General features: G+C 38.0%; 1 protein-coding gene across 1 annotated transcript in view; it reads left to right on the top strand.

The window, feature by feature from the left end:
* The first annotated feature begins 1,887 nt into the window (after positions 1-1,887).
* The window catches only part of baiap2l1b (BAR/IMD domain containing adaptor protein 2 like 1b), a 62,972-nt gene continuing 41,556 nt past the window's right edge, over positions 1,888-23,303 (top strand). Inside the window, exons 1-3 of the mRNA XM_026207467.1 lie at positions 1,888-2,196; positions 5,257-5,332; positions 6,570-6,656. Coding sequence (XP_026063252.1) covers positions 2,146-2,196; positions 5,257-5,332; positions 6,570-6,656 — 214 coding nt within the window. The 5' untranslated portion in view covers positions 1,888-2,145. The remainder of the gene's footprint in view (positions 2,197-5,256; positions 5,333-6,569; positions 6,657-23,303) is intronic.

Genomic DNA, 23,303 nt, shown 5'->3' with positions numbered 1-23,303 from the left:
CTAGTTAAAATAGCTTTTTTTTCTCTGCATTCTTCTACATTCTTCTAAACATTTGGGATAATGTAAGTACACAGTTCAGCAAAATATATAACACTGTTCTAGTGGTTTTTGGATATTTGAATAAAAAAATCTAACATTGTGCCTTTAAATCGACACTGATTAATAACAAGCACTCATGCACCAAACAATCAGCATGGTATCATGATTTATTTATGTATGTATGTATTAATTTAGTTGCAAAAACATAATAAGGTAAAAGCCACAAGCTACCAGAAGCGACTACGCTAAATCTAAATCTGCTAAATCACTTGCAGTTAGTGGCTCATTCAAGCCTTTCTCATTTTGCAGCCTACAGTTGTTACTCTTTCAAAACAGTACTGTTTACCTTACTGGGAGTAATTGCTTTAATTCAAAGAGAAAGAAAAGAGTCAACAGTACGGTGGTTCATGTAGGTTGTCTACAAACTGGAAGGTTGGTGGTTCAATCCCTGGCTCCACCTGACCAAGTGTTGAGGTGTCCTTGAGTGAGACACCTAACCCCATCTGCTCCCGACGAGCTGGATGGCGCCTTGCATGGCTGACACATCGCCGTTGGTGTATGAATGAGTGTGTGAATGGGTGAATGTGAAGCAACTTGTAAAGCGCTTTGGATGGCCATGGGGTCTGTTGAAAGCGCTATATAACTGCAGTCCATTTACCATTTTACTGTCAGGAGTGCTGATGATAAGTCAAATGTTATGTCCATGTTATGAGAACATGAAACTCCTTTTACTTAAGACTGCACAAACTTTTATATGAAAATGTTTTTGGAGATCACAGTAAATAATTTAGTGAGCACAGCTACTGTTCAGTTTTATAACTAAATACAACACAATAAAACAAACATGTATAAGCATAAATTATAGACTGAAATTATACTGCAGAATTCAGAAACAAACTTGACAAGATACAAGACATTTCGTACCTTTACCTTCACACTCATACTTTAAAGCTAAAGTGAATTTTAATTAAATGAATATTAATTACATTATATTAATTACATTGTGTCACATTTTAATTCAGTGTGATGACATGACACCTAATTTAATGACTGAGAGAAGGATCAAGATCTAGTCACATAAATATTATTTTAATAATATAGAAAATTGTTTGGCTCATATTGGCTTTTGGCTCATTTCTCCCTTTAGGTCGAGAAGTCAGTGATGACTTGATTGAAGGGCAATCACTGGATGGACATATAAGTGGTCAGCTTGAAACTCCAGTTCATGTTACACCTGACTTAAGTGTTGATGACCCACAAGTTACAGTCTGTGCCATAGACGTCCCCAAAACTACAGTGTGTGTCACGTCCGACTGTAGTGCTGACGTCTCACAAGTTACAGTCTGTGTCATGTCCAATATTGTCCCTGAAACATTTTTTTGGACACATCAAACTACTACCCCGTCCCTGAGCCTAGGATATTTAAGAAAAGTAAATAAATAAAATAAAATAAATAAATAAATACATTTAAAACACATAAAACTTAACAGACACATTTAAAATTTAAATAATACTATTACAAGAACAGTACAATTCATAAACTGCTTAAAAAAGGTTTTTGCTGGCACTTTAAATGCCCAGTCTGGTAGGAGAACCGTGCAGCCCACAAGTAAACAGATGAAAGCAGTAATGAAAATAAGGAATAGATTATGAAGAAATATTTTTTTGAAAAAAATAATAATATTTACTTTTTAGGTTAAAAGTGTTGTGTCCAAGATGTTCATATGGCTGCAAGAAGGACCATAATCAGCAGATGGCAGCATTTATCTTGTTTCTATCCAAGTGCACCTGTCAGAGCGGACCGTGAGTGACGTCGCACACCTCACCTTATCTTTCCCGCCCCTGACGCAGACTCTTACATTCACGCGCTCATAAGTTTGAAGCAAAGCCTCTCTCAGCTCAACTCAAGCCGCCCGTAATTGAGTAAGACCGCGGTCACTTTCTTTCGAAAATCTATAACACGGCTCTACAGACGGCCGTCTTGCTATGAGGAGTTGAGGGAGGCAATAAACGGGCTGTCTGGGTTATTATTTGGGAGTTTTGGGCGATCCGAATTAACGTTAAGGATATCTGAGTGCGCGAGCTCGTCGCGAAAGGGGCATAGGAATGTCGCGCGATCCGGACGAGGTGAATAAACTGACCGAGAGCACTTACAAGGTGAGAAAAACCACACTTAACTTGCGAAAGAAAGGCTAGTAATATTCACATGTAGAGAATACAGTGGCTGGGTTAAGTGTGGAACATCCACCCGTCAAGAAATGTTGACAGTTTGGAGATTTCTGGATTGAGCCGGTCATATTCTTGGTCAGGAAACTTTAGATTAAACTGTAGGCTGTTACGGGGGAAAGGCCATCTTATGTTTAAGCTACTAAAGTTGAAAAAGACAGACACGATTCTCTTCAGGTTATTCAAATTTCGGGTTTTGTCGTTGAGCCACAGGTGGGTCTTTACCGGAACACAAATTACACTTATGATTTATTGACACACCCAAATGAGTCGTATATGAATCCCAGATTCAGATCCAGTGATTTGGACACACACAAGTATACAAGTATAAGTACACAGACACACACACACACAAGTATTCATGTTAACAACTAATTTGTCAACATGTTGACGTCACATATGTGTGTACACATTCATAAATACACATTTATACACACACACACACACACACAACCTGATGATACATTATTTTGTTTCCTCTGTATTTCAAATGTCCTAGTCATAAAAAGTACCATTTAATTTTTTTTAATTCATATTTGAATGCATATAATATTCTTCCTTTTGGAATGGAATATGACCTGGGCTTGGTCATGACAAAAGTTTGTGTGTGTGTGTGTGCTTTACTTTCACTCAGGTGGTTTACAGATAGTGAGTAATTTTCCTTGTAGAGACATAGATCCCACATTGTAAAAAAGAAATGATTAGTCTGATTTAAACAACTATTATCTTATAAATAATTGTAATAGGACATTTAATATGCGATGTGAACTAAAGAGCAATCGTCTTATAATGCAAGGGATTTCAGGGAAATAAAAGTTGGACATACCCCAACACTAGACAAACAATACTCAAGAATAGTGTGTCAACAAATAGTAAAAAGAGCTGTTAACATCACGACAAATAACAAAACGGTGAAAGTCAGCAAACAGTGAGACAAGACAGTAACTAACAGTAAATGCGTAATTTATTCATGATGCCATGCAGTGCATTCTGGGAACTCCCAAACCACTAACATTCAAATTGTTTTGCAGTCTGAAATTCTTGGTTCAGACTGCTTTTGTTTTGACTAGTTGAATTCTTTTGAACTAACATGGATTTTTTAAATAAGTAGTTCTTAGTATTTAGGACTCAAAGTCTCATAAACGGAAATGAATGAATGCTTTGATTTGGAGGACGGCTCCCACATGTCATATCCGTCCATGAGTGCGTCATTCCAATATAGTCTCATTCCAGTATAATATCAGCTGTGCCTCCTGTCGTACAATCTCAGGCGGTTCGATACGTGTCAGGGAGTGGGCTGTCTTCATGAATTGAGGATTAGTAAGCATTAAGTAAGCACACGTATGCCGCTTGAAGTTCAGTAATATGACCAAGCCCAAGTGTTCACTAGTGACTCATTCATATCTCTGCCTCCTTTATTCTTCGGAGAAACCAGGAACTGATGTAGTGCTGGCAGCTGTTCAAACGCATGGTCTTGTTGCTCAGTTACTGATCTTGTTGTGAAAGGCAGTAGAGTTTCCTGTAGTTCTCCACTCGAGTTCGAACTTGATTCTCCCGAACTTTGTCATTCGCATGATTTCACCACCAGACGGTCTCATTGACTCCCAATACTTACACTGAGAGGCGCACATATGAATGTCAATTCAAGATCTTATTCGGTCCTGACGGAGAGGAGAAACGGGAACAGCACCTCTACCTTGAGATGTGCATCCTGTGAGAACATCTACAGGAAGTGTCCTGGAAGAGTCGAGAGGATCAACTCAAGAATTGATTATTTCTTCTTGGAATAAGGTTTCTGAGAGGTTATGAAGATGACTGGCTCAAATCCAAATAGATCCACATTGAAAGAGTGATGCCCACAAGTCAAGATAACCGTGATTGGATAAATCGCCATGGGAATTAACTAATTATTAGCATATTAGTTGTATAATACTATTTGTAGGACATTAGTTGGCATTTGGCAGCCGTCTTGGTAATGGCCCCAGGCAGCTATTTTCTAACTACAACTCCTGTTTACAAAGGATTACATTCTAACAACAAATCAACAAAACCTTCTACAAATTGCTTCTTTGGGTCTTATTACAGACATTGATCTAACTAATATGCATGTGCTTTCCAGAGTAAACCTAGAAGCAACATCACAAAAAAAATATTTGATAATATACTGGTGATGCACAAATATTAATCAACAAATAAATATTCAGCCAAAACCGCAAAATTAAAATAATAATAAAAAAATTAATACATTTTGGTCAAGATATGGTTTGGAGGGGTTCACTGACTAAATTTGTGATATTTAATTAGTGCTTCTCTGATGACCAACAATGATGCAAAATTTGTTTGGATGAAACATATCACTTTTTTTATTATTTATAAAAATAAAAAAAATCACTGCTTTGATATATCTCTGAACAGCATACACAGTTCAATTACCCAAGTTTATTTACCAATATTTAACTTTTTTTTTTTTGGCTAAATGATCTTGAATTTTGGCTTTAGTGTTTGGTAAATAAAAAAATAAAAATAAAACTTATGGTGTGTCACTAATTTCATATGAAATATTTAATAAAAATGTTTGAAATGTTTACTTTGGGGAAATGGTAAATAATATGTTTGATAGAACATTTGTAATATTTAAGACCAATCCCAAAACTGGTCTAACAGCTTGTTGTTTGTGCGCACTTGGACAAAATTACATTGATTTTAAAACAATTTGTGTAACCAGTTATTATAAAACCCAGTTATCCATGAAATTCGGACCTGAATCAGGTTGCAACCCAACAGTTTGTAGTTAATGTTGTTATGGCCTGAAGCAGAAGCATCTTACACTTTGAAATCAAGTAAGTCAAGTCACTTTTGATGTAACCCTGCATGCACAGCACATTAAAATGGCACTGAAGAGGTTGTTTTATGAAAAAGAACCGTGTCAGTCCACACAATGTCGTGATCGCTCATGCCAACATTTTAACCTCTGTTTGAAATCCCTCCTAGAATGTTATGGAACAATTCAACCCCGGGTTGCGTAACCTCATAAACCTGGGAAAGAGCTACGAGAAAGCGGTTTCAGGTGAGCCTCACCTTTTTAAGGCTGCATTGCTTTATGAAGCATTTGGTATTTGTGAGTCCCTATAATCTGTTTTTATTAGTGATTGATGATAAATAATGGGTTTTAATGGCCCATGCCGATATCTAGAGAGCAGATTGTTTATGGCTGCTATATATACACATTAAAATTGCACAATACCGAGGGAAAATGTAGTGTGATCAACTTTGGATAATGAGGTGTTATAAGCACATATTAATTTGTCAAATCGGTTTCAAGTATTATCAATTACAGGCAGGAAATAATGAAACATACGATATCAACATCTCTTTTTCTGGGTAGATAAACATCAGTCCAAATTAACTTTGTAATGCCAGTAATGTTGAAATCTAAACAAAGACTTAACATAACGATTTACACGTGCAAAATGACATCCAGATGAATTCTGAAGGGAAAGATGGAGAATTGAGTTAGCTTTTTTCTTTTTATAACATCCCTCACTCCCACGTAACCCTTTCCTCAGATTTCTTATATTGTTACATATCAATCTGGAAAAAGTAGGTCTTCTGAACAAAGGGTAGATTTCATCACATCTTGAACAAATGGATTTCTGCTGTAGAAAGAGGGCAAGATGTAGTGTAATAACCAAACTCACAGACTAAACCCAACACCTCTTGTACAGCTTGTTGTTCCTGGACTGACTGAAAAGGTTTGTCGAATTTGCCCTCTGAGTAGCTGCCAGCAATCTTCAGGTCTTACAGACTGAAGCTCTCTTGATTGAGCGTGCTTCTAAAACCATTGTGTCACTGTGTCAGGCTTTAAAAACATATCTGGAGACATGGGCATTCTGTTGTGCTCCATCCAAACATCTCCTTCTAGCTGCTTTTGAATTACTAATTTTATCTGTCACTGATAACAAATGCAGACTGAAGGAATTAAATAATTATTATATTCAAAAGTATTTAGAAGACATTAGAAAGCCTTTTTTTTTTTGGTCATTAAGCCAATCAGGGACAGTCATATTATTAGTAGGGTTGCAAAGAGGTGGAACATTTCGGGAAACTTTCCAAAAATCCCTAGAATATTCCAAAAAATCCTGGAAAAGATTCCAAAGTTTCTAGAATGTTTCCTGGAAATGTTCCACCCTTTTGCAACCCTAATTATTAGTGACAATACTGTATACTATCACTAGAAAACCTAGAGAATGTGTGGCGAATTCGACCTTAGTAAAATAAGATGTATTCTTAACCTTGTTTTGCAGCCATGGTTCTGGCTGGGAAGCAGTACTTTGATGCTGTATCTAAGATCGGGGAGAACGCAGCCGTATCTCCAGTGTCCAGGGAACTGGGTGAGTCACGGCTAATTTAATTCTTTTATTAAGAACTGCACAAGCACTTCTCCATTTACTCTTCCTATAGTTCCATTTGTCACTTTTAGAGATAGAAAATGTTAAAGGCAGTTTAGGTGCTTTGTTCAGAAACGTTTTTTATTATGCTGGTTGAGTCTTTTCACATCCCAATAGCAATCACTAAGTTAAATGGTCTGAATGTATTTGTGTATTTATATTGTCTATGAAGGTGTAGGACCATAAAATGTTCATCCAATCATATCCCTCGGACCGAGGACTGTGATGGGCTGTCCTACATGCCTGACAGCGTATATATTTGCATACTTATGTGCAGCCTGTTAACACAGACATGATATCAGAGCGGTCCATTATGCTATTAAAGAATGTGCAAGAATGAAAGGCATTCATTATTGTAATATACACTTTGTACTGTAATGTTTTCTCATCTGTGAATGAGACATGAGGTAACCTGACCTGATCATTGCTCCACCAACACGTCTCCCAACTTGTCGCTGGTTAGCCTCTGGTAAACTCGCGTTCATGTGTCTGGCAGAAGGAGTGGCTTTGGAGAGTGGTTTTGCAGGGAGAGTGGGATCTTATGCTTTAAAGCTAGCTTGCTATTGCTAGCCTTTCTGAAATTGCTTACCCTATCTTTTGAGGAGGAATATATCATGTCTTTGTTATAGAGTTAACAAAAAACAGTGTAGCAATCACTGAAGTAGAGCTGAAGATCTTTGCCCGAACCCGATGGGACCCGTCGGAAGCCGACGGGTTCGGGCTTAATTTCTATCATCTTACGCGGGCTCGGGCCGGGCTCGGGCTTGCGCTCCGGTTTGCGAGGTAAACGAGCAGTCATGTGATGTGTTTCGATTAGCACGAGAAAGATGCGAAAATGAATGCTGAGCAGGTGTAACGGAGGCTTGTCTCTGGAGATTACGTTTTGGTTGCACCAGCAACTAAAGCAAACTCTGAGGTGTGGAAAAGTTTTGACCATGCTTATGAGAATAATGAGTGAATAATGACGCACCATCAGTGAGCGCAGGAACGCGCTGAAGACATCTACAGTGGATTCAATCATTTTCCTCCACAAAAACATGTAGACCTAGCCTAATCTCTGTGAGTAAAGGTTTTTCAAATGATAACTAAATATTCATTGAGTCTTAAATGCCTAATGTTGACAGAGTATTTACGCTAATGTTGGCATTATTATTTTATAAATAAAGCAAATCCGGCGGAGCCTTTATCTTAATTTCATTATTGCCAAATACCCATCTTAATTTAAAATTTATCTTAATAATTTTTTTTTTAAATGACTCGATTTATTGGTGCGTTGGTCTATTTATAGGTTAAATGAGCCTATGTCTAGAATGCTGAGATGTTACGATGTCACAGAGGACTTATTTTATTTCTTTATTCCAACTTCCAAGTGGTCTAGTCTATGTTAGTTATGAGTAAATTATGTTAAAACATGAATAAATTACTCATTGTTGACAAAAGGCAAAAGAGCTGTGTGCGTGCGCACATTTGAATAATGTCAGGCTGTAAACGGGTTCGGGCTTTAAAAAAGCTGTCAATCAAAATGTACTTGTCGGGCTCAGGCCGAAACCTGTCGGGCTCGGGTCCTGTCGGGCCTAACTTTTAAGGCCCGATTACAGCTCTACACTGAAGCTCATTTAGTCGTCATTAGCACTGAATACTGATAAACACTGTCCTGTAATCTTTCTTATCACCATTTCCTCTATCGTGTCTAAGATTACATGGGCCATAATCTGAAGTTGTGATAGCGTGTGGGAATGTGCCAAAAATGTGGCCTGAAATCACGTTTCGGTTTCATGTTCCGTTCAGCATGTTTGAAACAATTGACTTTGAGCTGTTTTGTTTACACAGCATTGTATCTGCTGGGCCATAATAATGGTGGATATATTGTGTTTATTCAATCATGTCATGTTTGTGAACTCGGGGGTTCAAAACGCATACTGTATGTCTTTTTCTGCTTCTGAAATTGTCTTTGAAATGGAATGCATTATGCAACTGTATTAAAATTCATATAACATAATATACACTTCTGACACATGGCCTGCATCCAAAACAAAAAAGCTTCTGAAATCAGTGGGGGGTACTTCAAGTGCAGACGTAATATGTAGGTAAATAATAGCAGTATAGGAGGTTGAATTAATACATTTGTTGCTTGGGCTTTAGTGGTGTGTCATTATTAGGGTTGGGTATTGTGTTTTAAATTGGGTATGTGATTTAAATAATGATATCAGACATTTATTCTGTGTCTCTTTTTTTGTAAACCATTTAGTTGCAGCTGAATATCATGAACAAAAATCAACAGGTTACATAAAAACTGGACTCTTTAAGAGAACTTGAACTTGATTCATGCATGATGCATGATTCTGGAAAAATCAAGGGGGGTTCACAATGGAAGTTGTGGTTCTCTCACAACTCTGAAAAAAAAAGATAAGATAAGATACTTGTTTCATTACTTGAGTTGGCATTCTTGAACAAAGGTCTTGTACGATACAAAGACATACATTTTAACAGCCCCTTTTCGCCACCTACTGGTGTAACAATGTAATTGATAAATCTTCATTTGTAGTGTCAAATTACTTTCAAAATGTGATTTACCTTAATGTAATTGCTACGGTATATATCAGAGTCTGTATCAGAACTATAATCCCAGTACTTCTGTGATTTTTAAATGTTTAAAACACAGAAACAGTGATACTGTGTGCTTTGAAAAGACTGCAAAATGACAGATGAACCAAGTGATAGGGCCGTCACTTTTAGTTCGAAAATCGATTGCACAATCGATCAGACCAACCAAAAAAGATTCAAAAATGAAAATAGAGAATCAATTTTAACCAAATATGTAAACCATAAATTTAAAAAAAATAAATTAATTTAAAATATATATATGTAACAAAACTCACAAACAAGCAGAAAAAGAAAATAAAGAATTCCGAAAGTGCAGTATGTGTTGCGAAAGCTACACAGAAAATACCAGCAATTTTAGACCCAGTGACGTCGAAAGCGTCATGACCTCTTACGCTGCTATCTCTCTCTCTCTCTCTCTCTCTCTCTCTCTCTCTCTCTCTCTCTCTCTCTCTCTCTCTGCCCTGTCAAAACTTTCACTCATCATTAATCCACGAATCACATTCGTCAAGGGCCGGCGAGCACCTGGCCCGTACAGTGAATGAATAACGGATCAACTACGACAACCTACATCCTACTGACGCGAATTCGCCTCATTCCCGCATCTAGTTGCAGGAGATGCTGAGTTATGAAAAGGACCATTGCAAGCTGACCGCGACCAGCTTTTGTGGTGGAAAATTGGCAGTAATACGCAAACCTTGTGCAGCTGTACCTGAGTGTGTCCCTGGGACATCAGTGCGGTCGGAGCACGTCTTCTCAACAGCTGGACATCAATATAGCATATTTGAAGTACTGAAGAAGACCACAGTTCTTATTCATTCATTAAAGGGGGGGTGAAATGCTATTTCATGAATACTGAGTTTTTTACACTGTTAAAGAGTTGGATTCCCATGCTAAACATGGACAAAGTTTCAAAAATTAAGTTGTACGTTTGAAGCAGTATTTTTGTTCCCAAAATACTCCTTCCGGTTTGTCACAAGTTTCGGAAAGTTTTTTTCGAGTATGGCTCTGTGTGAGGTTAGATGGAGCGGAATTTCCTTATATGGGTCCTAAGGCACTTCTGCCGGAAGAGTGCGCGCTCCCGTATAGCAGAGCACTGACTGAGACAGACATTCACTGATCAGAGCGAGAGCGTCGCGAAAAGTCACAAAAGAAGTGTGTTTTTGGTTGCCAGGGCAAGACAACCCTGCACAGATTACCAAAAAAAAAAAAAAAAAACAGCATTAAGGGGCCAGTGGATGGACTTTATTTTTACAGAGCATCAACGGAGTTGTGCAAGTGTTTTTGTTTGTTCTCTGCATTTCGAAGATGCTTGTTCACAAGGCCCAGTTTGACGCCGGATTTGCGTATCGTTTATTTCTTAAGGATGATGCAATCCCAAGGAAAAAGGGTCACGATCGTGTGTTGGAACCGCAGGCGGTGAGTAAAACTGCTTCAAATATCTCTGCCTCCTTGTTAGTGCGTCCCCTCCCATGCCAGAGACCCGGGTTCGAGCCCCGCTCGGAGCGAGTCGTTGCTGCTGCTGCTTTCGTTCAGGTTCAGCCTCTGGATCTGATTCTGGATCATAAATAAACGGCTGAATCTGACTGTTAGCCATGGTTTGTTTTGGATGATGGGTTTTCCCTCACGGTAATGTCACAGCTTCTACATGCTCTAAACGAAAAAACCTATTCGCGCTCGTGATTCTTTAGCTCCGCCCACACCTCACGCCTCCAGCCGGTCGTGTTTTTCCGGGAAAAATCGGTACAGACTATCTTTCTCTTATGAATATAATAAAACTAAAGACTTTTTGGAGTTATGAAGGATGCAGTACTACTCTATAGGTACTCAAGATTAACAAGATATTGAGTGAAAACGAGCATTTCACCCCCCCTTTAAAGGATGTGTGGGCGGAGCTAAAGAATCACGAGCGCCAGTACGCTTTTGCGTTGAGAGCGTTTGGAAGCTGTTACATTTACCGTGAGGAAAAAACCATCATCCAAAACAAACCATGGCTAACAGTCAGATTCAGCGTATATTTATGATCCAGAATCAGATCCAGAGGATCTAACTGAACGAGAGCAGCAGCAACAACGACTCGCTCCGAGCGGGGCTCGAACCCGGGTCTCCGGCATGGGAGGCGGACGCACTAACAAGGAGGCAGAGATATTTTAACCCCTTACTAGTAACCCCCCTTTTTTGGCATGGAGACCGAAATTACATACCCAAAATAAAAAGGTTTCTGCTCATGATTCTTTCTGACTAGATACATAATCAACCTTTGTTCACAAAGCTGACACTTTAAAGTTTACTGTTCAGGAATCAGAATCACTCAGACTGTTATGATAATAGAGATATATAAGCTCAAACATAAAAACAAAAATAAAAATATTAAAAACATATGTTTTAAATGTATTTAAAAAAATGTTGATGTAGGAAATGAGTTTGAAAACACAGTGTAGCTAAGGCCACAAGTCTTCCAAGACTTCATTAAAAATTTCATAATCGAATCTGTAAAACTGTGAATTTTATGAAATATTTTCTAAGGCCATGTCATGTGTGTTTTTAGAGAAGGCTAATCAGATTGATTTATGGCCCTTGTCATCTCTGTAAGATCTCACATGTAAACTTTCCTGTGCTCTTTGTGTATGTTTCACTGTTGAAAACTGCCCGAATCATGATTGTATTGTTCTCACCAAACGGTTCTTTCACACCTCCGCCAAGTATGACACATTATCCGCATTATTCTTTTATCATTATTCTTTTGTTTTTATTCCACCTTTATTAGCCTTGATTGTGGTTTTTCAGGCTTTACAAAGCAACAAAGCAGCGATCTCACTTCAGTCTCTCTTTGCATTTAGCCCTTATTTATCAAAAGTCTTACTATAAAAATACAACAAAACATTTTCTTACGACCTTACGTGAATTATTGAGACAAAAATGCATTATGAAGAAGAAAAGCACCTGCTATTAGTAGCATTGGTGCTAACGTTAGCATCAAGCTACATCTGACAATTTATGAAATTATTAGTACACTTTTACTAAAAACTCACTTTAAACCCCGATCGAGTGTTTATAATAACTTCCTTTAGCGATCAGGGGTGGAATTTGGTCGTTTACTGTTGTAAAAATATGTTATTTGTAGCCTTTTTCATCGCTGCACAAGTTAGCATTTCCGATGTACATTTTCGATTTTTTTTTTATAAAAACGCCCCAGATCTCAAGAAATTCTCATACCAAGCTTTACTATCGTAATCGCGGGTTTATTATTCGGATATTTTGTGTGTACAGAGGTGTTTCAGTGTTGTTTTGGCCAGATAACTACCAGGAAGTGTGCAGGAAGCATGTGACACGATGGGGCGGTGTCCAGATATGAAACTCTAAGATTGACGTTTGAAAGACCCAATCAGAGTCTGAGTCACACACCGCACGAGCTGTGACTACTGCACGCACACAGAGATCGCTGGGAGAGGCTGTTTATCATCTGATCGCGTAAATCCGTGGAAAATGAATAGAAATGACGATTCTGTCTGAAGAAATATGAAGTAAACATCAGTAAATATATCCATATATCTCCACAGATATGCATCTTTGGTCTGTAAATCCTTATTGACGCTGTTCAGTGAGTCTATGTGAACACAAATAAACCGCTCTTGACGTGACTGAATATGAGTGAGTTGTGAATTTCTATTCAAAATGTGGCATAATACGGATTTATTATTTTGCACTCCTGACATAAATCACTAAATATCTGTCACTGCAACAATGTTTTATCAAAATATTGGTCAAATATCGAAGCTTGAGTCTTTAAACTTTCCATTGATGCACAGTTTGTCCAGATGAAGTAAGACAGTGATGTTTAATGTGCTGTGAAAGTGAAACAATAATAAACTGGGGCCGTCAGCGATGTTTGCACGCAAAGGGGTTAAGCAGTTTTACTCACTGCCTGCGGTTCCAACACACGATCGTGACCCTTTTTCGTTGGGATTGGATCATCCTTAAGAAATAAATGATACGCAAATCCGGCGTCAAACTGGGCCTTGTTTGTAAAACAAGCATCTTCGAAATGCAGGGAACAAACAAAAACACTTGCACAACTCCGTTGATGCTCTGTAAAAATAAACTCCATCCTCTGGTCCCTTAATGCTATTTCTCTTTTGGTAATCTGTGCAGGGTTATCTTGCCCTGGCAACCAAAAACACACTTCTTTTGTGACATTTCGCTCTCGCTCTGATCAGTGAATGTCTGTCTCAGTCAGTGCTCTGCTATACGGGAGCGCGCACTCTTCCGGTAGAAGTGCCTCAGGACCCATATAAGGAAATTCCGCTCCATCTAACGTCACACAGAGCCATACTTGAAAAAAACTTTACGAAACTTGTGACAAACCGGAAGGAGTATTTTTGGAACAGAAATACTCCTTCAAACGTACAACTTAATTTTTGAAACTTTGTCCATGTTTAGCATGGGAATCCAACTCTTTAACAGTGTAAAAAAACTCAGTATGCATGAAATAGCATTTCACCCCCCCTTTAATTATTTTTTGCTTACATCTTCAAACATGCCGTGGAGAATCACAGAGAGTGACCCAATTAGGTTTTATTGTGGACAGTTTTTTTCTTTTCTTTTTATGGCAAGCGAAAATATAGTGAAATTCGAATATCATTTTTATCGAATAATTAGAGCAGAAAGAATATTCGAATGTTCGACTATCTGTGCACACCCCTACTAATTAGAGCAGAAAGAATATTCGAATGTTCGACTATCTGTGCACACCCCTACTAATTAGAGCAGAAAGAATATTCGAATGTTCGACTATCTGTGCACACCCCTACTAATTAGACGTACTTTATACATACACTACTGTGCAAAAGTCTTAGTCTTAGGCAGTCTGTTGTCAGACTGCATGTGCATCAGTGTTGGGGGTAACGAGTTACAAAGTAACGGATTACAGTAACTATATTATTTTTTGGGTAACGAAGTAAAGTAACACATTACACTAATAATATTGGTAACTACACTACTTTACTAGACTATAGGAACAGGTTTTCCTGCGTTACACATGGCGTGTTTCCCTGTGTGTAAAGTTCTGGACCGGGTTTTCCGATAACGATTGATCTTAGCGCTTAAGAGTGTTTTCTACGAATAATTTTACGATCGCTCATTATTGTTTGACACGCGTTTCCCAACATTGCACTTAAAGCAATTGCACAGCTGTGCTACGTAGGAGACGCTGTCCATTTGTCAAGTGCTGAAATGTAATATTATAGACCGTTTCATCGGGCGCACATGCCTGGCCCTAAGTTAACTTCCGGTTTGTGTTGTGGTCTGTGTTCGGTCTGGCTGCGGTGCCTTTTACAAACGCAGTTAAGGTTAAGGTGATGAGTAAACTGAAGTTGGGCTCAGGTGGTTGTGATGTGGGATGTGTTTCGCATACATTTATTTATTTTTGGAGACTCGCCACGATTTTAAAACAATTTTCCATAAGGCTTTGTTGGATAAACATGAGCACGTACTGCACGTTTAATAATAATAATAATTCTTTACATTTAAACGTTTAAATATCAACACGAGACACAGGTGTTTTATATCACTGTATTTCTGAAGGAAAAATTGCATGTTATATGTCTGATAAAGCAGATGCGCAAATCCACGTTCATTTTCAGCGTTTTTTGGAGCTTCTTCTCAGTTAACAATGGCTCTGTGTAGTAACAGCTGCTCTATGTGAAATCACGCACCTGATGGAATTAACCGCTGATTAGAGAACCGGCTTTACTGACGAGATGTGCAATAATGATCGGCCGATCGTGATCCGTGCACCACTAAGAAAATCTAAATGAAAGTTTTATTAATTTAACCCTTATTTGCACATGATTTATAGCATAGCCTACATATGTTAATAATGAACAGATTAATCCATACTTAATTTATCAAAATTATTTTAATTGGAGCCCTGTTAAAAAGACTGAAGACCTCAGGTTTACCATTTGCATGTTATATAGTGTTCCGAAAATCTGAAAGGAAGAAGGAAGTATCAGTATGGCAAATACTTTGTGGAGACCGATTGTAAATACTTATGACCTTTTACTTACTTTAATTAGCTTGTTTTAGTTTGGGTGCTAACATAACTCATTTTAATTCATGCATTACAAAATTATATTGTCACTTGATTTAAACCATAAGTCTCGAATGTAAACGATAAGATACCCAACCCCCCCCCCCCCCCCCCACAATACTTGTTTCTACTAATAGTTAGGCAGTGGGAAACTGATCCTGCACCATTATAGGCAGCTTCATCCCAGCAGGAAATGTAAACAACAGATAATTGACTGAGTGAGATAGTTCCACATGTTGGAGAATGGTAGCAAAATACTCGTATTTCACAACTGCAAATTAGGAGACTGACTTTGCTAGAATTACTAGATGCACGATTACTAAACCAGGGATTTTCAGTGCATGTTGGCAGGGACAAAGATGGTGAAATCTGCTTTGCCAATGTAGACTATTACAACTTCAGCTGAGACTGCTCTTTTTATATATATATATATATATATATATATATATATATACATACATGCGCACACACACACACACACACACACACACACATACATACAAAAGATTGACTCGTTCTCGAGTCAAGAACCGGTTTCAACGATTTTTAGATCTCCAGTACACTGAACCGAGAACTGTTTCTGTCAGACGCGTCCGATTCGAGAACTGAGGAGCTGATGATACTGCGCATGTGTGATTCAGCGTGAAGCAGACTGACACAAACCGCATCTGAACCGAAGGCTTGAATCAAGGAGGGTGTCAAACTCAATTCCTGGAGGGCCAGAGCCCTGCATAGTTTAGATTCAACCCTAATTAATCACACTCAACTAATAAATTCAACAGGCTTATTTGAAGCAGGGTTGGAACAAAACTCTGCAGGGCTCCGGTCACAGTGATTTTGCCAAGTAAGACATGTTCCTGGATCAACATTATTGTCCAAAAATATAGACTTAACCCAATCCCTACTTCTAAACCTAACCCTACCCATAATTTATTCTTAAAATCAATGGGAAACGATAGCTGATTAACAAGGGTGTAGAAGCACTCTGGTTGTAAGCTTAAAACCGATATTTTCTGAAAAGTTCTATCTCAATTCTGATTGGTTGATTGGAATGTTGTACTTGCTACACCCTCGGTGCTGGGCTCCGGCCCTCCATGAATGGAGTTTGACACCCCTGATCTGAAGCAAAAGAATTGTAACAATTCTGAAAATCTTTTAGAGCTCCTAATTTGTTTAAAAACGGTTTGTTTGATATTGGTCCAATAATATTGTGCATCCCTATCAAGGCTGCCATTTGAAACTCATATAAATACTAGGTGGAAATGGCAGCACTTCTGGGCCTGCCACAAGTGATCAAATCACTGAAAACGCAATTTTCTTTCCCTTGGGGTTTTTTTTTTTTTTTTTTTTTTACTGTGGGCGACCTTTTCTTGACCTTTTCTTTTGAGGGCCGTAACATTTAGACATGGCCTTAGTGGTTGTTAACACAATGTCCTCCCTATCTGTAGATGATAAGACCCGAAACTTGCCTCTGTGTGGGCAGATAATGTCCAAACGCAGGCCTTGTGTTCCACGTCACTGGTATTCCTCGAAGAGAGGACCCTCTTGAGCTCTGAGTGCTCTGCTGAGATGAAACCAGAGCCGCCTTCAGGCAGATGAGCTGACATCCAATAGTCTTGAGAGTCACGGACAGATTGACATAAGGTCAGGTGTCAGAGACGGAGATGCTTTCATTCTTAACCAGTCCCACCGAAGACAACCATACAGTTGTCCTTTGTGCAGATTTCAGACTAGGGCTGCAACTAATGATTATTTTGATAATCGATTAGTTTGCAGATTTTTTCGATTAATCAATTAATTGTATTAAAACCCCTATTTCCTTTATTTAACTTTTACTGACAATAACACACATTCTGCCCAATATCCTTTAAACAAATGTGCCAACTGAATGCTATGAAAACATAAAGTGCTTAACAATTTATTAGACCACCTGTCTTAAGACAAAACACAAATATTTTAGGAACCTGTCAAAAAAAATAAATTCTAAAAACGTTATTGTAATTTTTGGACAAATAACAACCTGAAACAACTAAATAGCATTTATTCACATAACAAAAATGGCCTCCTTTCATAACAGCTCACATGCTTGCTGGCATCATTTATGTACTATGACTATATATCTGTATAAAAATCCACTATAAAGCACTTGAAAAAAAAAATTCTGCCTTTCAGAGATAACTGCAATAATTATATTATAGTATTAAAAATAAAATTAGCACAAAATCAGTTCAGAATCGATCACCTAAAAAATCAGTTCGGTTCAGATGCTCTGTGTGTCGGTCTGCTCCATGCTGACTGCTCACACATACGCAGTATCATCAGCTGCTCGGTTCTCGAATCGGACACATCTGACAGAAACGGTTCTTGACTTGAGAACGAGTCAATCTTTTGTTCGGCTCGGTGATCATCTTCAGTTCTTTTTATTGATTAGTTGTTGCAGCCCTATTTCAGACTATTGTGTCTGCTATAACCCAACAGGTGTGACGTCCCACCACTGTCGCTGTTTGCGGGAGGCACCTTGTTTTGTTGTGGCATTTGACTGTGTCGAATTTGCAGAATGCCTCGCTGACAGCAGAGCTTCAAATTACAGGTCACTTACGTTCTCATGGAGGTGTGCTGGTACTGTGGAAATGCTGAGTAAGGCATGGATGCATATGTGCAGCATTCCTGCTCCGTCTGCTGTGCAACTTGCTGGATAAAGAGTCCTGCTTGTACACCTGTCATGTTGAGATCAGATCAGGGTCATCCAGATATGTGAGTGTTTACCTGGTTACAGAACAACAACATAAAAGTTGGACTCTGCACTCTTAAATTAATAGTTAGTCTAAGACACGTGTTTCCTGGAGTTGATGTAGTTGACTTTTGCCAGTTTAACCTTACACTGTCGTTCAAAGTTTGGGGTCAGTAAGGTTTTCTAATGTTTTATGATAAACTATTTTCTGCTCCCCAAGGCCACAGTTATTTGCTCAAAATGGGTAAAAACTGTAGTATTTCTAAATATTTGTACAATTTAAAATTATTGTTCAGTTTGAGTGGATTTATGAAAATGAAGGCCAATTTATTTTTGGCATCAACGCTAAATTTTCAAATGAACCTCATTTAAAATAGATATGCATTTTAATATAAATATCTTTTGACAAGATCCAGACATGTTTGTGGGAAGCGGATTGCATTTGCTTGAATGACAGAAGTGAATTTGTATGCTGTTTTTCCTATGGTTTTTCCTTGAGCTTTCTGTACTCAAAAATAACTGCCTGGGAAATTGTGATATTACTCTATGCATTCATTCAAAACTGTCTATCTGCTTCCTTATATGACTGTGTTTTATGATCCTACTGTTTAGACCTATTTAAATGCTCCTAGAGCTGGAAAAACAAACAAAGCAGGAGTGAACCACAGCCAGGGGAGATTCAAATCAGCTGTGTTTCGAGTGGCACTATCCTCTGCTTATCATCACTGTGCATCGAGGCATGAGTCTCTAAACCAGGAGATCAGGCCTTTCTTGACTCATTTTATTTGTTCTGGTTTTGCTTTTCTAACCAGACTGCAGAATGACAAGAAGTTATGAACTGGCTCTGAGACTCCCTCTTTAATTATTACTCCAATCCGCTTGTGTTAGCTTTCTCTGTGATTGAGTACACATATTTCCACCTGTAGCTTCCATGGTAAAAGATTAGTTAATAAAAGTCATTGTGCACTCCTATCTTCATGCCGTTAAACTCATATGTTGTCATTTCTCAGTGGGACACTAACAGATAATTTCTGGAGAATCCTCATGCAGCACTTTTCCATATAACCATGACAAGAAGTCCATCCATACAATGTATGCTTTATATAACCGAGTTGTCATGTCATCTTTGCCACCACCAGAGCCCTGAATCACATTCAGGTTCGCAGAAATGTACCACACCAGGTTTGACATCATTGTCAAATTCTAATGTGTCTTGTCTAAATGAGGACAGACCATTGTGAAAATGTGAAATGGACAATAACATCGATGAGCTTCAGCAGAAGGAACAATTTTCCTTGTTATTTCTGTCTGTTCTTTTGTGTGACTTTAGAACAAGACTTCAGTATGGTGCTTTTTTTTGTGTCTTTTTTAGAACTGCTAGATGAGGTCACAATGAACTGTTGTATTTTAAAGAGCGGTGTAAAAGATTATTCAGAAATACTATTTTAAAGGCATTATAGGGTGGACGTGGATTCTAAAAGTCTTAATGTCTTCAGTTTAATATTTTTTTTAATATTGACAAAATTATCCACCAATATATCTTTTTAAAAAACTAAAATATGTAAGTTCAGACCCCATTTACACTAGTAAGTTTTAGTTTTAAAACCCATTACTTTTGCTACAGTTACACTTATCATTTACAACAGTGGTTCCCAAAGTGGGGGTCGCGAGATGATTTCTATAAAAAAAGTGGAAAAAATACAAGGCCCTATATATTTTTGTTGCAATTAACCCTTTCGCACGTACGATCACACTGGTGTGATCAGTCTAGGCTGGTCCCTGGAGTGTACGATCACACCGGTCAGTGCATGACGTGAAATTCAAATGTGCTCTCGTGCCTTGGCTGGTGCTGAGCCAGAGACAGGCGCGCTCAAAGCTGTCATCACAACTTTTCAGATGGAGCAAGATCATTTATTTTATTAGTCCTCCTTCATTTTTCATATGACATTTAAATTTGTCATATTCTTCAATCTCTTAACCTTTAGCAAAACCTTTAACCTTTAGTTTTGAATCTCGCTGGGTCTCTCGCGAGAAGTAAATCAAACTTGCTTTTTGTTGCAAGGCTTGTGATTGGCTGTTCGCCAGTGATGTCACACATTCATGTGGACGCGCTCCACAAACTCAGGATCAAAGCCTGAATTGACAAAGAAAGTTGATGAACAGCATCAGGGTACCAAAAAAGCCGGATTGGAGAGGTTTGGTTTTGTCAACTCAAAACTAATCCTGTAACTCTGAATTTGTTCAGCTACCATCATGGTACAGGCCCCTGAGGGGTAATCCAAGTCTTCACAATTACTTTATGTATTGAAGAGATTTAATTAAGGCTTTTTGCACATATAAACATTGATCACCACCAGTGTTAATTTTGACAGCAAATTCGGATTTAGTCTTAGTCTTAGTCTTTTGAATAACACACCATTTAGTTTTAGTCACATTTTAGTCATCTGAAATGTTTTAGTCTTAGTCTAGTTTTAGTCGACTAAATATCATAAGAGTTTTAGTCTTAGTCTAGTTTTTTTTTAGTAGAACAAAGTCAACTTAGATGACTTGACTAAATGTTTCCATCAGTCTGTTATGGAATGGTATTTATAAAATAAACATAAGGCCTGCTCTCAATGAAAAATATACATGCTCTCTGAAAAAGATATGCATTCGTCCTGAATGATATGCAATGCATATGACATTCTTTCAAGATGAAGTACAGTATTATTGAAATAGACAACCCCCTATATTATATTTGTATTGTATGTTCATTCTATTTCTTTTTTCGTGCTATTTACACAAAGTTTATATTTTTTTAAGTTTGTTTTTGTTCATTTAAAATAGCACTGCATAGTCATCACTGTAAAATAAAATACACAATCAAACCAAAATGTATTCAGACACCTTCAACGTTTCTTACAATATCACAGTTTATTTGCTGTAGTTTAGAAATTGGTAATAAAATATGACAATAACTCAGGGTTAAACTGTGTCAGAACAACAAATTCATCTTGATAATGTCGGATGCAATGCTTAATTTGGTTCAGTCTGTGGTGTGAAAAGGTTGCATTAGAAATTAAAGAAAGAAACACTTGAGCAAAACATGCTCAGGTCCCTAATATTTTTTTTTTGTTTTTTTTTTAGTCACTAGTAAAACAATATAATCTATTCTATCTGATTTTCGGATTGACTTTGGATAAATTCTTGTTAAAACTACAAAGTAATTCAATCAAGAGCAGTGAGTGATTTACTTTCATTTTCATACATTAAAGACACTGACAGCAGAGCTAGTAAATTAGGCGCGGTCACTTTAAGAGACAAATGCATCCATTATAAAGATACGCATCCGATTTCTTTCCAACTCTTTACTTTCACTGAAGACATAACTACAGACTTTTTCGAACACACTTTCCAAGACGGGTATTTCGACATATTTAGTATGTATTTGTTGTCGGTACAAAAGCAAGAAGACTTTGAGACGCGTCTCTGCTTGCTCCCTGAACACCAGAACACCGTGCTGCTGAATTGAGCTCTTTCACTTTTCGCTCTTTTTCTTATGTTTATTTAAAATGCGATTTGTATTAGTTCGTTCAGGTGCAGGAGGACGCAAACGTCCTGAAGGAGAGCTCGGTTCAGTGTTGCGCGAGTAACCAGCTGCTCAGTTCAATTTTCCCGCATCGCGGGGCTGAAGCCAACTTGATGTGTTGAATGCTCGGAGCATGTTATAAAACGTATTCTTAAAATACACATTTCTGTTTTAATAAATGCTCATATTAAAACATAGCATTACACATAAGTAGGTACAAAAATAATCAGTGATACATTTACGACCCCATAAAAATTTGGGTCGCAATGGCATTTCAAAAGGTCGCAGTGTAGTTCCCTGTGTAAACAACTAAACTGTTATGAAAACGTCCTCGAAACTGCGCTAATTTCTGCCAACTCATCGTTGTTCTCTTTTCTTTGTAACTGCTGCTTTGTTTAGCTGTTGCGCTTGCATTTGCCGTGGCTTTTTAAAATGGCTCGGCTGCTTCTGCATAGATCAACCTACCCTCAAAGATTCGCTCTGATTGGATCTCTTCTCCATTCGTCCCTCCCATAAATTTTCGTCTCATTTTTATTCGTTGACTAAAGTGTCAGTTATATTTCGTCACGTTTTTCGTCATCATATCTGACTTTTTATTTCGTTTTTATTTATTTTTCGTCCGTGAAAAAGGTTAGTTGACGAATATTTTTCGTCATAGTCTTCGTCAACGAAATTAACACTGATCACCACACACTCACGCAGAGCTCAACAAATATAGTCATTGGAAGATCAAATGAATGTGGATGTTCATTAAAAAAATCTCCATTATTATTTATTTGTAATTATGTTGTTGTTGTTGTTGTTGTTTCTCTTCCCAGTCAAAGATTGCTTTTATTTGGTGTGAGAGAACTTTTGAATAGAAACAGTTGATTTATGGGCTTATTCACACCAGGTGAGAACATTGGCATGCCAACTGCCCACCCTTTTTTTATTTTATTTTTATAATGGCAAGAAGCAAGCTCAGATTTAAGACTGGCACGTCAATTTAGATGTTTACATCAATATGGAAATCTGCATCAACAGTCTACAAAATAATTTGTTCAATTCTAGTAATTAGAAAAGGATGTCACAGAAAGGTCATTGAGATTCACTGTTTAAAAGGTGTGGGAGCCATGTTGGTGGAAGAATTGTTTATTGAGATCAGTACTATTAATAAATGATTTCTTTAGTACTGCTGTTGACGCTATTTTAAGTCTAGCAGCTTCTTGTAACCATGGAAAAATCACTGCAACGCACAGCCTCTTGTGACTTATAGCTTTGTTAAATCAATCTCAAGTTCTTCTCTCATGGGATCTGCTATCCCTGTACTCGTTGTTTACTATAAGCAGTTCTCATTCATGTAAATCCATCTAGAAACGCAGTGAGTTTTGATTCGCTGCAGACTCTGGGCCTCTGTTTGGTGCTCGTTGCTGGAATGTTTGCTGTTGTTGTGTTTGATAATGCAGAAGCATTGGGTGATCTATGATCTATTGTATCACCGGTACTGTGGACTGTAAAGCTCTGGACATGTCGCTGTTATGTCTCTGCAGTCATTGTCTGCATGCAGCTTTTGTTCTTAGCGGTGGAAGTTTCTGTGTCTGACTGGGCGGCACCTACAGC

This window comes from Carassius auratus, chromosome 28, assembly GCF_003368295.1.
Source record: "Carassius auratus strain Wakin chromosome 28, ASM336829v1, whole genome shotgun sequence".
Taxonomy (NCBI): domain Eukaryota; kingdom Metazoa; phylum Chordata; class Actinopteri; order Cypriniformes; family Cyprinidae; genus Carassius; species Carassius auratus.
This window is presented reverse-complemented; position numbering and strand designations above follow the sequence as displayed.